Source organism: Dermacentor andersoni, chromosome 9, assembly GCF_023375885.2.
Source record: "Dermacentor andersoni chromosome 9, qqDerAnde1_hic_scaffold, whole genome shotgun sequence".
Lineage (NCBI taxonomy): Eukaryota > Metazoa > Arthropoda > Arachnida > Ixodida > Ixodidae > Dermacentor > Dermacentor andersoni.
Window position 1 is genome coordinate 12,102,693 of NC_092822.1, and position 17,746 is coordinate 12,120,438.

The 17,746-nt window shown below is 45.9% G+C and overlaps 1 protein-coding gene across 1 annotated transcript in view; it reads left to right on the forward strand.

The window, feature by feature from the left end:
- The first annotated feature begins 11,147 nt into the window (after positions 1-11,147).
- snu (ABC-type transporter snustorr) overlaps positions 11,148-17,746 on the forward strand; it is a 54,843-nt gene continuing 48,244 nt past the window's right edge. The window contains exon 1 of the mRNA XM_055068526.2: positions 11,148-11,225. Within this exon, the coding sequence (XP_054924501.1) occupies positions 11,163-11,225 (63 nt within the window). The 5' untranslated portion in view covers positions 11,148-11,162. The remainder of the gene's footprint in view (positions 11,226-17,746) is intronic.

The following is a 17,746-nucleotide window of genomic DNA, read 5'->3' on the forward strand; positions in this document are numbered from 1 at the left end:
CGCAGTAAGAGGCTGCCGCTTGCTCTTGCCATAGATGCAGTCAGCGTCAAAAGTTCACGGAGCACATGGTCTGCGAAAACGTTGAATTTCAGAGCATTTTGTGACAGTAGACAAAAAGAAGTTCGAAGACGATTCAATCTCTAATTGAAGCCGATCAAAATTAATATCTGGCTAAGCGAGTTTGGGGAGCAAATTGGGCATTGCCACTGCGCACGACACTATCGCGTTAGTGAGGCTATAGTGGGAGGAGCGTCGGACTGCCTAAATTATTTTTACGGTGCTATCTTCGATATTGGCCCCCATATTTAGACTGCACTACCTTTGGGATCGACCCACATTTTTATCGACCCACTTTTGGATCGACCCACTATTGGATCGACCCACACTATACCTTCGCGAACGGCTCAAGTACTTACACTACGCTACCTACGGGATCGGCACATATGCTTAGACTGCACTGTTTTCGGGGTCGGCCAAAGAAAAGACTATAAACCCAGATACCCGATACAGAGAAGTGGGGGTTCGCTAAGCAAGACGTTGTCTTACTGAAAGAGACACTAATGCGCAGCAACAGCCGGCCTCGATCGCCAGGATAAACCCACCTCTGTTACAACACACCACCACGACTACCACAAGGCATTGTCTTTCAAAAAACCGCGTAATACTATATTGTTTACCATAAACTAGTACAGGCAGGAAATCCAAATACTAGGCTACAAGCCAGGCCTACGGAAATGTTTTGCTTCCTGTCTCAGATCCTGCGGTCTGCAAACTTTTGATGCCAACTGTACTCCTAGCGGAAGCTGTTATATTGTATAATTTATGCCCACGCTTTTCGAGTATGCTTGAACGTGACCTAAATATATGGCTATGACAGAAAAATGTTCAGAAGCAATATGATAATTCAGGGCAAGAAAACGCATCAACGCGGTCACATAATGGGAAAACTTCACGCGAGCGTACCATCGATCTTTCTGTTAACTCAAAACACGGCCTCTCTGAAACACCATTGATTTCTTACTTTTTATTTGAGTCATCTTTCCATCATAGACAGATAAAACTTGTCACATTAAAGAGCATTCGGAATTCGGTGCAAGGCTCGACACCGCTGTCATGAAAGAAGTTCACGAGACGAAAAAAATCGGGCAGAACTCATCTACAATGAACCTACTCATCTACACTTCTGGAGCTCCCCGAGGTAGATGGTTCAAGGCCATGTGCGGGTATGCAGTGCTAGACACTTCAATCACGAGCACTATGTATAAATTAAAACTGCCAAACGCGACATATAGCTAGACATCACTTCTCTGCGGGTAAGTATTTTTTCAGCATTTATCTATACCAAATCAGAAACTCAAAAACGACTGATCTTGAACCGGACTTGAGGACTTGGCTGTCTTCTACTCATCACGACGTAACATTTTATTGATCGTATACTACAAGTAAGAGCTAATTCCATAAAGGGCACGAAAATTGCTCGCGGCGGCTGCGAATGCCTTCGATTGTCTGTTTTAATGCGTTGGCATTATTTGAGTACTTCAGGCACTTTTTGGAGAGAGTCTATGTATATGTATATTTATATTTGTGTCTATCTATGTGTGTCTGTATATCTGGATGTATGTATCTAACCGTTTTCCCGCCTACCTGGGTCACTGGGTAGTCAGTGGTCGAATGGGTAGCGCACTGGGCTGCTGTGCTGAGGTAACAGGGTTCGAAACGAACCACTTAGTACCGAACCAAACTTATTTTTGGTACGGTACTCATTATGGACCTGTCGCTACCTCACTGTCATATTTGGCAAGTCCCTGGGATCCTCTACAGCACTCATCCTGGAAAATGGCTCAAGTTCTTCCTTTATTCAAGACCGGTGACAAACACGCTTTAGCTCTAATTATAGACCAATTTCTATAACCTCTCATTCGTGTAAAATGTTAGAGCACATTATTTACAAACACATTATGGAGTACCTTGAGTCACATAAATTACTAACTAATGTCCAGCACGGCTTCAGACGTGGGTTCAGCCCATTAACACAGCTAAGTGAATTTACACATGACATTTGTATCAACCTCGACACGGGCTACCAAATTGACGCAATCTTCATTGACTTTTCAAAGGCATCTGATACAGTGATTCATTCGAAATCGTTGTATAAACTTGACGCCATCCTTAATAATCCCCGCCTTCTCAGCTGGCTTTCTAGTTTTTTTTTTCCGATCGATCTCAATTTGTGTCCTTTAACACAGCTGATTCCAGGGTGACAGAGGTGCCCTCAGGAGTGCCACAAGGTTCCCTGCTGGGTCCGTTGCTTTTCTTGATCTTTATAAATGATTTGCCTCGCCACATAACCTCAAATATACGTTTGCATGCTGATGACTGTGTATTATATCATAAGATTTCCTGCTTTCATGACCATTTACAGGTTCAAAAATCATATTCTAATTCTAGCTCTTGGTGCGCTACCTGGCAAAGGACGGTTAACATCCCTAAAACCGTTGATATGACTTTCACTAATAAAACGACGCCTACCACTTTTACTTACAAAGTTAATAATACTCCAATTCAGAGCGTTAGTGAATATAAATACCTTGGTCTTGTTCTGACACCCAGCATGTCTTGGTCGAAGCACATAGATTTAATAACCTCAAATAGATTGAAAAGGTTAGGCTATCTGCGCCGCACATTGACCACAGCCCCAAGGGATACCAAACTACTGATGTATAAATCGCTAATCCGGGCTCTACTAGAATATGCTTCTCCCGTATGGAATCCGCACAAACAGTGCGGCATTAATCAGATTGAGGCCATCCAAAAGAAAGCGATCCGCTTCATTTGCCGTATGTACGATAGGGATTTTTCACCTTATACAGCGCTTTCATCCCTAGGCTTACAACCGCTCTCAGGTCGCCGACGCACGGAACCACTGAAGTTTTTGCATTGCATTATTAACTCCTCTTGCCGTATACCTTCAGATTACTACCTAACTCCTGCAAAACCGTATAATACTAGAAGTCACCATCACCTAAACATCGCACCTTGTTTTGCCCGTACGGACACTTTTAAATACAGTTTATTTCCCTGTGTAATCGAATACTGGAATTCTTTGCCTGGTCCTAATTCGTTCTCTTGCTTTAAGCGTATTCTTGGCGGCCATTGAATAGTTTTGGTTTGTATTGGTTTGTATTGTTCGTATTGCCTGTATTATTTATTATTTGCTCTGCCTTTCACACTCACTTTTGCAATAGCCCAACGGGCTGCAGTACGTACAAATAAATAAAAATATCGGAACAACTTGGCTCACTGAGTATGTGGCAATGTGAACATACGTGCCGCTCTTCAAAGAACCTTTTACGCCGAAATGGGTCACTACGGAGCGGGACTGGGTAGGTAATGACGTTCGAAAAAACTATTTCACGTCGACTTGGGAGTACTGGCTATGTGCCACTCAGTCTGTGCTGGCCTCCGCTGAGCATCTTTGATGCCAACTTCGATCACTACGTATGTGCCACTGGGAAGGTACCGCTCTACAATGACTTTATCAACGAATTTATCAATGACAATGAATTTATTCTGTGCTGAGCGGAAACAAGCCCACGTCACAAGGCGATGACAGCAGCCCGACGCATTAACAGGCTGCGCCATTAATGCACTCGTTATGCGCCACTCCTCAACGAAGCTCTCGCCTGCTTTGGTGACTGAGTATGTGTCACTTAGTGTGCGGTCAAGCCAGGGAATCATTTTCACTGTTCGCAGGCAACAGCGCGTCACACTTCTCGTCTCGGATGCAACGCGCGGGCTTCTCGGCTGTGTCACTAGATGGCGCAGCGTGTCCAAAAAGAAGCACGAGAGAGGAGTCCGCTTGCCGTATGACGCATTTCTCAGCGCTCGCACGCACCGGCGAGCCATGCAATTCGGATGCCATGTGCCGGCTTCGTGACGGGCAGCTCTAGATGGCATCGAGTGTTCTTAGGGAAGCACGAAAGAGGAGTCCCGCTGCAGTGCACGAATCATACATAACTAGTTTTAAACGGTGGCAATACTTAGTGTCGTTATACTAATTCATTGCTAACGCACTAGCGTCAACAGTCATCGTGAGATGTGTTCTGCGGCAATTTTTAAGTGCATTTACTCGATATATATTTCTGCTCAGAAGAACCGCCCAGCGGGTTACAGATTTGTGATCTGCCAAATGTTTTTTTTTTTCTTTTTTTATATTTTTTTTTTTTTTTAGCCAGGCGTTCACAGTACTGTAGCGGCAGGTTTAAATGCCTGTGAAGACTTAGTTTTTTAGAGCTGCTGAAGCAATATTTTCTTAGCTAACAAGCAAAGAAGGCATGCGACGGTTTGGTGTAATTAACACTAATGGGATTACAACTTCACCGATGCGTCTATCTCCCCAAACAGAGGAACGCTGACAATCATAGCGCCGCCGCTTTCTTCAGCGTGCACCTTTTCCTCCTGGCTTCCTTTTCTTTTCTCCATTCTCACTTGAATCGTGCCGCGCCGAGCTAGACCAACGGAGACGGCTTCGCATTTCGCTCGTCTGTCTCTGCCAGACCAGCGTCAGAAACGCCGTTTTCCTCGGTCCTCACTGCTATACGCCCGCCCGTACATAAAGACGTGAAAGAAACCGAGCCGTGTCGACTGCATCGGTGTGCCGACATATACCCGTTTCCCCCATTACCGAGAGACGTGAGAAATCTCCTGGGCGTCAAGGCGACAACAATAGCAGACTGCCGCTCGGCTCGAAAACGCCGCTTGACGTCAGCGACCTGCCTGCCATGCGCCTTGTGGCTCCTATACCGCATTCGTTCGATCATAACACCACGTCTCTGCCATTGAGAAGCATTTAAAAAAAGCGACTCAGGGCAGAAGCATCCTGCAGGACCTTTAATAAAGCTTATCCAATCCAAATCATGGCAGAAATCGTAGATGCAAATGTGTTCGGCCCATCCGTGTAGTTAACGATAGGAAGGCCGAATTATACCGAAGCCCTCCTTCGGCGTCTGTCGTAACGCATTGTGCATCTATGAGATGAAACCTATAGATCATCACCATCGTCAGCCGACGATTCGCCTTGTCACTTCGTGGGATGCTGCATGCACCCTACAGGAATGAAGAAAATGTAATGACAAACAGTTACAACTTTGGTTACCAAGTCTCGGATTTCATTAAAACTTGAAATTCGTCCCGTATCTCAAACTCACGTGAAAAACAAGGAAATGATATGAAGCTCGCTGAGGCTGAGCTTGGAATCATGGTGGGCTACCACTTCATATGTGAAAAGGCTACGTGGTTGCAAGATTCGGCACTGTCGTGTCATGAAAGTAGCAAACAACAAACGCCGGTTCTCTTATGATTGCACAAACAAGACAATATAGATTATAGATGTGTTGAAACAACACATCTGGTCCACAGCAACTGAATGCTGGGCGACATCAGGTGTATTTTTGGGTGAAAACATCCTTGTAATGTGACAAAAGAAAACAAAAGACAGACACGAGCATTGACTCGAGTGCGTTGGGTGGAGGCGAGGAAGAAGCATTATAACTATTATGGCACTGAAGAACCATGAACTCAAAGTTGTACACCTTTGTTGTAGTCATAGAATCCTCCACTTTGATTGTGCTGATACAAATGAGGCTAGTTCTTTTAAGATGCTTTTTGACATACGTAAACTTGCTACGGTACTTAAGGCGGCCAGTGTCTGCTAGTGTCAAATATGTACTGCTGGCTATAGCCATGGTTCTAGTTCGCTGTGGGGACAACGGTGAACTTAGCCTTTGGGTTGCCTGCATTCGCATCGCTATAACTTTCTATGCTTCGCTAGCCAGATTTCTTTTAACGAGACTCGAGCATCTGCGCAACATCGTTACGCAAGTCTATGCTTCAAATATGGCCCCCGCTTTCTCAGGTATGAAGACGTCCTAGCGTCATCAGAAAAAAGATTCTTGCAGAACTGTCGGTCGGGATCGGTGAAATGAACACACACAAGCTTCCGTATTTTCTATGGAAAACAGGGACAGAACACTCTTCGTTGTTTTTTCACTACACATTGGCTATCATCAGGCAAGCCGCCCGTAATGCCTTCCGCATGTTTGTCTCTTCATTAAGCGTAGGAGCAAGTTTTTCAGACACACTGGCAGTGAAAAGCGCGGCTGCGCCGCCCCTTTCGACCGTTTACCACAGTCGGTCTCGTTGCTGTCTTTTTTTATTTTTATTTTTACTTTGGCACGCTACAAACGAAACCAGCTCAGCAGGCCATCGCCGCGTTATATATGCATGAGGCCCGGCAGCTTAACCTACCAAGTCACGCACGTTTCCGATAGCTGCATTGTAAGTGGTCAGGAAGAAGGTCGATCTATTTTGTTACGATACGATCAGCAGAATTTCTCCTTCTCGTTGTCCCGAAAGCGCGAAAGTTTTCGGCTTACCACGAGAAAGTCAACTTCGCTATTCGCCTCGTTACACATTCCTTTCGTGTGTCCAATCTGCGTGCGTGCGTATGTCAGCGTATACGGAACACTGTGTATCACTGCAAGTTTAGGCATTCGAGAGAAAGTGAGTGAGTGAGTGAGTGAGTGAGTGAGTGAGTGAGTGAGTGAGTGAGTGAGTGAGTGAGTGAGTGAGTGAGTGAGTGAGTGAGTGAGTGAGTGAGTGAGTGAGTGAGTGAGTGAGTGAGTGAGTGAGTGAGTGAGTGAGTGAGTGAGTGAGTGAGTGAGTGTTACTGGTGCACATGTGTGCAATGTGCGACAGAATAGGAGAAACACGTTGCCTTCATGTTGTATACGCAATCATTTGCATCTGTGCTTGAGTTCGGATTGGCAATAGGCCAGCCAGGCAAATGACGAGACAATCACTGAATTAGACGACGCTCGTAGATACAACAGGTAGTGTGAAGAAGGAACAACCTGATATTAGCTTCGATTGTCGTACGCAGCACGCATGTGCTTCCTCTGCTGCCGGTGTCATCTTTGCGTGGCTAATACACCGCAAATGCCTAGGTAACCTCGGCCTCCTTGTACGTAACTTCACAAATGAACATCAGGGACTATGGTGTTGGGCTGCTAAGCACGAGGACGCGGGATTGAATCCCGGCCACGGCGGCTGCATTTCGATGGGGGCGAAATGCAAAAACACCCGTGTGCTTAAATTTAGGTGCATGTTAAAAAACCCCAGGTGATACGAATTTCCGGAGTCGCCCGCTACGGCGTGCCTCATAATCAGATCGTGGTTTTGGCAAGTAAAACCCTATCATTTAATTTTTTTAGCATCAGGAGAAGCATCTTTGGTGCCCTCTGGGCTCAATATAAAAGCCGTGTGTATCGGGCGTGTGGGCCTTGCGGTGCGAGCCGTAAGTCATGCGAGCATATCTTTGGTACGTATCAAACCTTTGCTCAGCAGAAATACATTCATTGATTAGGAGGCATGAAACCCTAATCCACTTCAATATAGTTTCCTTAGTAATGCACACACTTCTCTCACCACTCCCACCATTGTTGGAAACACTTCTGGAACGCATCTTTTGGAATGGTGATCAGGCGGACTGTCGCATGCCACATGATGTCTTCTCTTCATTCAAATCGGGTTCCTTTCAGCGGGAGATACAGCTTAGGAAAATGGCCAAAGTCACATGGAGCCATGACGGGGGAATAGGGAGCCTGACGAATGACAGGAATGTTGTGTTTGGGGACGAAAGTCTGAATCAGATGCGCAGAATGGGGGAGAGGGGGAGGGGGTGTTATCAAGATGGAGCTTCCAACTTTTTGCTGCCCACAGATCCTGTCGTTTGCGCCGCACAGCATCACGAAGGCGACGAAATGATTTCCTGGTAGTACTTCTTTGGGATGGTTTGGCCTTGTGGTGAGTACTCATGATGCATCATCCCACGGGAGTCGAAGAAAGCGGTCAATATGACCTTGACATTGCTGCGGACCTGTCGTGCTTTCTTCTTTCTTTTTTTTTTGACCCCGGGGATGTCGGATATTTTTGTTGTGACGACGGTATCTTAGTTTCTGGGTCATAGCCATAAAGCTACAACTCATCGCCTGTGATCACGGTGTTCAGAAGTTAGGGTTACTGTATGCATTGTCCAGCAGGTCCTGTGTGATTTCCAGACGGAGTTCCTTCTGCTCCATTGTTAGCCGTTTCGGTACGAATTTCGTGGACTCCATCCTCATGCCCTATTCCTCCGTCAAAATTGAATGTACTCATCCAAAGCTTACCCCTGTCTCGTTGACAAGTTCTCGGACTGTGGTGCGACAGTCCCCCATGACCAAAGTCTGCACTTCCTGAATGATATTTTCAGTCCAGCTTGTTGAGGGTCTGCCTGAACGCGGTTCGCTGTCCACTGATGTGCGGCCATCTTTAAAGTAGTTGTACCGCCCCTTTATACGTCAGGTGCTCATGGCATCGTACCCGAACGCGTCTTGAATCTTGCGAATGGTTTCCACTTGGCTCTAGTCAAATGTTATGCAATATCATTGCTCATGTTGGTCCATCATTTTACAACTTACTGTAATCCGACAGGAGATCACTACACCTCCTCACTCATGGGCCGACTGACAGCAACTGACGCCTTCTGCAGGCGAAAAAAAATCACGCATGCGCATGAATGAATGAGCATGATTCTTCTCCGAATGAAGCCACCCACACTTCATTGGTTCACGGGGAAAAGAAGAAGGTTCGGTGCTTATTGAACACACCTCGTACGACGATGTGCGTATATCCTGGAACATATTTCACGGCACCACCTCCAGATGCAGTTCATTCTCAAAGGACGAAAGACGTTTCAAATATCATCGACGCTCTAACCTTGTACGCTTTATGGAGAACACTACGGTACGCAAGATTCTTCTCTGGGCAAAGCGAAAAAAAAAGAAGAAAAAAGCGAAAAGAAGACTGCAGAAAGAAAGCGGAGTAAAAAAAAAAAGCAAAGAAGTGCGCTGCTCGCATATTGTGCGTGCGGCAGCAGCCCCGGCGTCGCGCTAAAAGGCGCGCGGGCGCGGGGCGGTAAAGCGGGACGCGCCCCGAATGGGGTCACCGCTCGCCTCACTCGCCCGCCATGCATCGCCAGCGGCCGCCGCCACGGCCGAAGCGTCGAGGCGCGGAGACCGCCGTGCCACCGTCACCACCGCCACCGCATCGGCGGTGACGCTCCTCACCACCTCGACCCGCGCCGCCGCCGTCTGCCAGACGACAGGAACAGCCGGAGGCAGCCGCTAGGTCTGGGCTCCCAGTGTCTTCAGGGTCCCCAAGTCAATGACAACAGTGCTGCGGAAGAAGTTAATTGCGCTACGAAAGCATCAAAGATGCAACGCACCATGAGCGAAAAGCCGCCGGGAGACCTCTACAAGAATCCCAACAGACCCCTGCCAGACCAAAGCGCCTAAATCATCTGGTTCCACAATTTCAGCAAGGTCTACGGTCGAAGACAGAACCCTGAGGCAGATGTTCATTGAATCAGGGGACTGCTAGCGACGGAACGCAAAACAAGGAGACCCTGTCTACGAGAGAACCCCCGCCAAGACTGTCCAAGTAAGCCATTTGGACCCGTAGTTCCGGCGAGATCGAAGAAGTTCGTCGGCGCAATAAGGATTCGGTGGCATACATTTGAAAGAGAATCTCGCTTCGAGAAAGGTGTTACTCGTGTGGGACTGCTGCCGAGCGGGAGAGGACACAGTATTCAATCTTCTAGACTTACAATCTACGCAAGTTCTGTGAGTGAAAAAGAGTGCTTACATTTCTAGAAGCGTCCGTAATAGTAACGTGAGTGAAAAGCCACTTTAGAAAGAGCTTCTCTTCTGAACGTCTGGATCCCCTCGCTGCATTTCAAGGCTGCATTTCAAGGTTTCAAGGCTACATGGTCCACTGCGGTGCCACGTCAAGCGAAAGCAGAAGATCGACGAAGAACGTAACGGATTAAGCTGAAGGCTAGCCGCCCAAAGCGATGTCCTGAATGTCCCGCTTTCGGGGTTCGGTATACCTAAACGAGGGGTCTTCGATCTGGTATACGCAGCAGCAAGCGATGCCTACGTGAGACATCAGCAGTCTCAAAGGTGTGACACGCCGAGTTACCGCACGCTTGCGGGTACAGGGCACTTGTTTATGCAGCAAAGATATGGCGGTAAGAAAATGACCAAGAACTGCTTGAGTGCGGTCTTGACGTAAACGTGAGTGATCTTCCGTCGAAAGAGCTAAAACACCGACGACCTAAATTAACCACCTGTATGTCGTAACGTCGCCTAGATGTCACCCGCCTTCAGTGCTGTCGTATGTAGAGTTACCCTGCAGGGCCTGAAAGAAATTCAAGAGTGAAAAAGTATCATGCAGCTAAGAACATCGCTTAGACGTTCTCTTCAAAAGCCAAGAAAATTCTGCCATAACTGTCCTCCTAACAAGAGCTGAACAAGAGTACACGGTACTTCAGCTATTAGCTGCCTGCACAAAACATGATTGGTATAGGTAAGCGGTTCTAACCGTGTGACTTACAGTTTTTTTAACTGCGGTGCAGTGTACTAAAGCGCATTACTTGTAGTGCGCATAGAGTGAACTGGCCCAAAACAGAGAGTGCGAAAATAACACTTTGCGGAAAGTGCGCTGCCATCATGGTCTGAAAAGGGGGCCATACCTTCATGCTTCGCTTACGAGACGCCGTATTGCTTCTAGCGGTGACCTCCAAGCTTGACGAGCGCCGTTCACACTCCTGCACACGCCATACTCAGGACAATAGGTATTCAATAGCAAATACCGGCAACAGGTGACACATGAAACAACCTACGGACAAAAAATACAATCCCAATATAAACAGACTTTTCCTCATCTAATGCGTATGAAAAAGGAAGGAGTGCGAAGTGGGGCAAGGGCGTGAAAGCCTGGATGTTAGGTCAAGCATCAAGTCATCTTAAGAGTAATTACCAGTCGGACAGTGAAATGAACTGAACTGACTGACACCTCATTAAGAAGTCCATGAGGACAGCATCCAACCGCAAGGAATCGCTCGTCGCGTCCCAAGGCGGCAAACTTCAATGTGCAATGTTTTAGCGACCTGTTCTAGCAACCGGCGCGAGTCACGTTCACGTGAAGGGTTCTAAATCGCTACAGCGACAATGATGTCTGCTGTTGGTTGAGTGCGCGCACTCAACTTGACTGCTATACGACTCATGGCTAGTGGAGTTCAGCTGCTGGTGTACCGGAAGACGGCCGGCCAATTCAGTAATGGACACGTAAGTTCAGCAATGGCCGTCTGCGCCATTCTTTTCCATTATTAGTCGCATGCAAAATATTATACTAAATGCAACATAAGCAAGATTTACTCGTGGTGTGCTGTGTTGATCTCAAAGCAGTTTTTTTTTAATTTCTTTTGACATGAAAGTGAAATTGAATCTTCGTAGAGATATCGCAGTCAATGAGGCGCACTTTATTGTAATAATGATACATAATGCAATTATCTGTGAGCTTAAACGCGGCTTCTCATTTCATGTGTGTCGCGGCATCGAGACGCGAAGCGCCGATGCGTTTCTGCAGTTTAAAAACATCAGGATTTCACGGCAGCCATGCGACATTCGTACTTCGCAAACTGCGATGCAGTATAGCAGGTTAGAAATTTCCACCATGCTTGTTCTCACGTATATGAGACAAAGACTATTCGCAAGACGCCAACAAGTCATGATCAAACCTGCACTGGGAGACAGATAGTTGGTTTTATGCAATGAGGTTTCTTTTGTAAAACGTAATGCATAGCAGCAACGGCGCATAAACCCTCCTTGGTTTTATGCCAATGTGGCATTTCACTTTATATTCGGTCCAACTGAGCACGTCCGATCCGCCATGCGATTGTCGACGCGTCAAGAAGCAACATATCTGACAATCGCAATACCAGCTGCGCATTCTAAAATAATAATAGAGCTAACCTTACCATAATCGAATAAAATGCTGTCGCCTACGTTAACCGCTTTATATATGCCACGCTATACAATACAACTGGCATCGCACCAACAAGACAAGCAAGGGTTAACGTGGTCTCTCAAGGAAGGAGCGACACATTAACTGACCAAGAATAGAATGAAGTTAGGCATAGAAGTTTACATCAAGCTTACTAGAGAAGAATCTCGCGATGCACCGTTCACCCGCATTGCGATTGGTGCGAGTGGTTCACCCCACCATGATAGCAAATTGACTTTTCTTTTTTTGAGTGTGATTTCGCAAGGATTCGTTGATGAAGCATGTTGCAGCTGCTCTTATTGTTCTTTGCGGTTAAATTGGGATTAAATTTAGTGGCTTAACGTCAAGAAACTTAGCAGTTCGTTATGAGCGACGCTTTAGTGGAGGGCTCGAGATTTACTTCGACCAAATCCGTCATTTTGGGCTCAGCCACAAAAGCAGTCTATAGCCCTGTCATGAGCCACTGCGGCTGGTGTGGTTCATTTTCTTTTCTTTTTTTTAGCTTTGTAACTCATATAGCAATATCTCCGGGCCATTGTAGGCATCTGTAATAAATAAATGAATTGCGTAGCGCGGGCCTCAACGTTTATTTAGGGCACTTATGCGTTTTACAATCCCGATTATTTTTGTTTCTATGCGTAACTTACAGCGTATAAAAAAAGGTCACGCCACTTCTGAAAATTGCTGCCTTTATGTCTACAAGATATTTGCTAGGTAACGCTCATCGTGATTAGCATAGTAATTTTGGTACATACTAAACATTAGTTAGTAATTGTAAACTTCTGAACCCACTAAAATGTTCAAACTAGAGGTCAAATGAGCCTAAATGTCGCAGTACAAATTTCTTGCGGTGACAAAATTAGCTTCAAGATAAGAATTCACGAGAGAGAGAGGGGGGAGAGAAGGGAAGACAGAAAGGCAGATCGTTCGAGGCGAAAGCGACGAAGGTTAGGTAAATTCTTTAAATATTCATTATTTACATGGTGGCAGAATTACCCGCCGCAATGGCGGCTCCTCAGGGATACTGTAACTCCAGATTCTCTATAGACAAGCGCCATGTTTGTAGACAGAAAACCTACGATGTCGCCAGTACGCAGGTGTATGGGAAAAATAAGCAAGAAGCACGAAACAAGAGCCGTGGCCGCACTTACGTACAGCTTAAATTTTTTTTTCGATGATAATAGGCTCAAGATCACGATTTCCTGCCAGAACCAGCACATTCGCGGTAGGCAACGGTAGACCTGTACTACGTCGTGAACTCGAGCAGTTCTATCACATACCCTTTAAGTATGAAACTACACCGTGGAGGTCAATATGCGATTAGGCCTATGCCACGTCTATACCAAGTCTATGGCAGCCCTATGCCACGAATCATGACGGGTGACTTCTCCACCTCGCGCTACGTGAACGACGCTGCCAGCACGAATAGCGCGGCACGTGCAGTGTTCCGGAATGAGCCCACGCGGGCGTGGCGTCGGGTGGTTGATTCGCCATGAGCCTCGATCTGTCTTCTTCTGCTTGCTCCAAATACGCCGGTCGAAAAATTTTCACCCGGGGTGTGACACGCCGCGTACGCATCTCGCGCCGCATAAACGATATAGGGTACCCGGTTTCCGTTAAAAACCAGAACTCGCGGGCGCGCGCTTTCGACCGTGACCGTGCAGATACCTCCTTCCACGCGCTGGGTGACACGTATACAACCGCAGCGATCTCCTCAGTCGCCGCTCTGTGAACCACGTGCGCGCCACTGCTGTCACTTTAATTACGCAGCAAAGTGCACATGTGTCTCAATGTGAATTATGCGCTGCAATATAGTGCGCAATCTCTGTGCAGTTATAACACTGTGCAGCCGTCCTTCGTGATCCCGGCTTATAGCGTGTTCGTGACACAGCATGAAGGTATACGGGGTGTTCAATGTGCGGCACTCTGAAAGATCAGTGAAGCGACAGTATAAAGGCGCCACGATCATAGAAAGAAGGCTAGCAAGGGTTGAGCTTCTGCCTTGTTGATGTGGCATATTACTAATTTCTTAGCGCAGAACTTTGAGACAACATGGACAGAAGTCTGACAGAAGGCTAGATGTATCGTCGGGAGCAAACGTTTAGAGACTATGGCATCAGCAATAATATTATGCATCTTATTGCACAACCGAACAACGTGGAATTGTGACAGTGCACAGCGTTGGTCGAGCACACATACGTCGACTGTACATACTATTTCATTTCCGCCTCCATGCCTGCAGGCTGCGAAAAAGGAATATTTCCTCGCGTGTAGTACTCATACTTTTGCTCGACCGAGACCACTTTGCATGTGTTTCCGCAGAGTTCACAGAGTGGTCTTATAGTCGAGAGAGAGGGAGAGAGACGGCTCTTTAATTAATCCTGAGGAAGGTTGCCTGGTGGCACACCTGGCATGTTATTTCAGATGGGTATGCTGAAAAGCGAAATGACCTGCACATTGCACGACACACACACACACAACATACGCTAAACACACCACAACGCTCAACAAACTAAGGTACCTCATTGAGACCAATGTCTCGGAGGAAGCTTAAAAGTGCCTTTGTCGCACGAGATGCACGACAGTGTCATAGTCTATGGGCCAAGGACGTGTCATCTATAAATGATGACAGTCTTTGATGTATGTCCAGTGCGTACCTGAAGGCCCTTCTTCCTAATGCAGATAGCCTGCGAGCGCAGATTAAGGGGTTTATGGTCTTCCGGCACGTTGCACGCAGGGAAAAGTGACGATGTTGTCTGTTTGGTTTTCAATAGGAAGTATTTGGTATTTGCAACATTTAACCGACTGCGGTGTAGGCATGCCCGATCGCGCCTGGTAATTCAAGGCGACACGTCATGCGAAACGTGCACACTCATAATCACTCATAAGCGCAAATATGCCCTATAGTGCTGCTCTAAATCGGCCCGAAGTCTGCGCCCGCCACGCAAAACGAGACTCAAAACTTATCGGTCATCCCTAGAGTTTTATATGGTCTATACCATCTACGTTGTCTATGTTCCTCCGCATTGCGATAACCTATAAACTTCGCCGACCTCGTACTTAGCCACATAGACATTATGCATGCATGGGACCTTGTAGATTTCCTGTATTTGCTGCCTAGGGTATCTACAAATCTTCTTTCCATTCCCTCTTTCCCGTCCCCCAGAGTAAGGTAGCCAACCAGGCGCATTTCTGGTTAACATTCTTGCCTTCTCTCTTTATTTCCTCCTCCTCCTCCTCCTCCTCCTCCTCCTCCTCGTCATTCTTCTACTTCTACAAGCCACTTGAGTACAGTCGTTTGAAAATTATTAGTTAGCTGAGGCACATCGTAAGAATGCTGCCCTATCAGCGTTAATGTTTTCTTTCTTTTGCAAGCAATCACCGCAATTCAGGGCGTCCGGACAAGTATCGCTCCGATTTTGTCGATTTTCACAGTCTGGTTCTTACACTGTGCAAAGCGAGGTGCACTTGGAAATTTGTAGTATTGCCATCACAAGATTGAAGCACTTCTAATTAAATCAGTTTGCAGCAATTCAGTTTGTATAATAACGTCAGCACCTACAGGTGCATTCTGACCTTCTGGAGAACATTCGTTTCGCTCCCACTCTATGTAGTTGACACATGGAGCCTGCTTTTGTTCAATCGCTGGTTATGAAAAATTAAAGGATTTCCATAGGTCACGTAAAACGACGAGTTGCAGGAAATATCATCACAATAACGATCAACAATCCTCACAGTAAACCCTACCTCACTCATTTCGTATAGCACTGTGGAGATTGAAACCAATCTCACTTGTCATTCGGCTGCTGAACACGCGGCCGTTCGAAAGTTCGATTTCGAAAAGCGGTGGTCATCCTTTAGTAATGGCGCAAAATGCAAAACATGATAGTGCATCTAGATTTAGGTGTACGTTAAACTTCTCTATACATGGCAGAAATTAATCCGGGACATTCTACTATGGCGTTCCTCGTATTTTCTGCGTAGCATTGAGACGTAAAACCATCATCAATCAATCAATAAATTAAACATGAAGCGTGCAACGAACTGCAGACTCTTTCCTACGTAATAGAATAATAAGCTGTTCCCCTCCTAACAAATGACAACTTCGTGAGGGATCCTTCCGAAGCTGCAGTGACATCAAGGCGCGAACTCATCGTTCATGCGATTCTCCCGCCGGACTGCCTTTTCAGTCCGCTATTGTCCGATATTTTTATCTAATATTTCAATATTACATACCAATCTCTGCTCTTTAACTATGTCCTACCTGAGCACATTTCTTCTGCTCAGCTTTAGGTAAACAACCAACTTGTGGTTGTCTGCTCCATTCTGGACACATCTCATAATATATATATATATATATATATATATATCACTGTGGCTTCGAACCTCTTTGCTAGCGTACAACTACTTTCGCCTTGATGCAACAAACAGTAGGACGAAAAACAGGTTAAGTTTGTTTGTTTGTTTGTTTGTTTGTTTGTTTGTTTGTTTGTTTGTTTGTTTGTTTGTTTGTTTCATTGAGCCTTAGATCCCCATTGGAATGTGGCCGCCGTGGCCGGTAGTCGAACCCATGACCTCGTGCACAGCTGCTAAACACCATGTAGAGTCATTCAGCCACCGCACGTGGCGCGTACGGCGCAGGCGCGCTTACAGCCAATCCCTCGCGGCTTTCAAAAGATTGCATCCTTTGCAAATGGTTATTCGCATAGAAAGGCGCGTCAGCAGAAGTGAAAAGTTCATTGAAGTATCACCGCTGCGAACTGCACGCACGAAGTTTGCTTTCAATGAAGCAAAAACATTAAAAACCGCATCACAAGGTCGCCACGGTTAGCCGCGACAGAGGAAGCAGTTCTATAGTACTACCACGTCACGCATTCGGGCGGCGCTCAACCAAAGAGGACCGTCATGCCATATGAAACGCGCCCCCGCCAGCGTGCGATGTGCATTGTGTCCATATCTCCTTGCTCTGTCGAGCATGGTGTCACGTAACTCGGGGTAACACAAGTTGGCGCCGCATGTATATCATTACTTGTGACCCGAAACATATAAATGCATGAGCTTGAGCAGAAATTGTAATCCAGTGCGACCTCACCATTTCCGAACACCTTTTCACAAATCTTTTGGCATACTTCTGACAAGATAGCAAAGGTGTTTGATATAATATAATTAATTGTTATTATTTATTTATTTATTTATTTATTTATTTATTTATTTATTTATTTATTTATTTATTTATTTATTTATTTATTTATTTATTTTTGTTTAACATCCCAGCGCAACAACAGGATTTTGAGGAAGTCATGGTAACTGACTCACAGTGCGAGAATAAAAATAGGATGGAGGTCCCAGTTCAATTTTTACTACGGGACTTCCTTCTGTATACCTCTCTCTGTAAAGTATCTTTATGTAATAGTAAAGATTGATTGATTGATTGATTGATTGATTGATTGATTGATTGATTGATTGATTGATTGATTGATTGATTGATTGATTGATTGATTGATTGATTGATTGATTGATTGATTGATTGATTGATTGATTGACGACAGGACAGGATGTTCTTGTCTTTTGCTCCCGCTTTTGATCTGTTACTTTTAGTTAATAATTAGCCTGTGGTGGCACTGCTGCGCCGACGACGAAGAGGACGTTGTTTTCCTCGCAAGCCGAAAGCCACACTTCGCAATCTCTATCGTTCGATTCTAACTTAACCAGTAAAAAAATTGCACTCTTATTTGACAGTTCGCATTGATGTTGAAGTACGGCTGCTCTGCCTGGGACCCAGAGTCAAACACAGCCATTAATA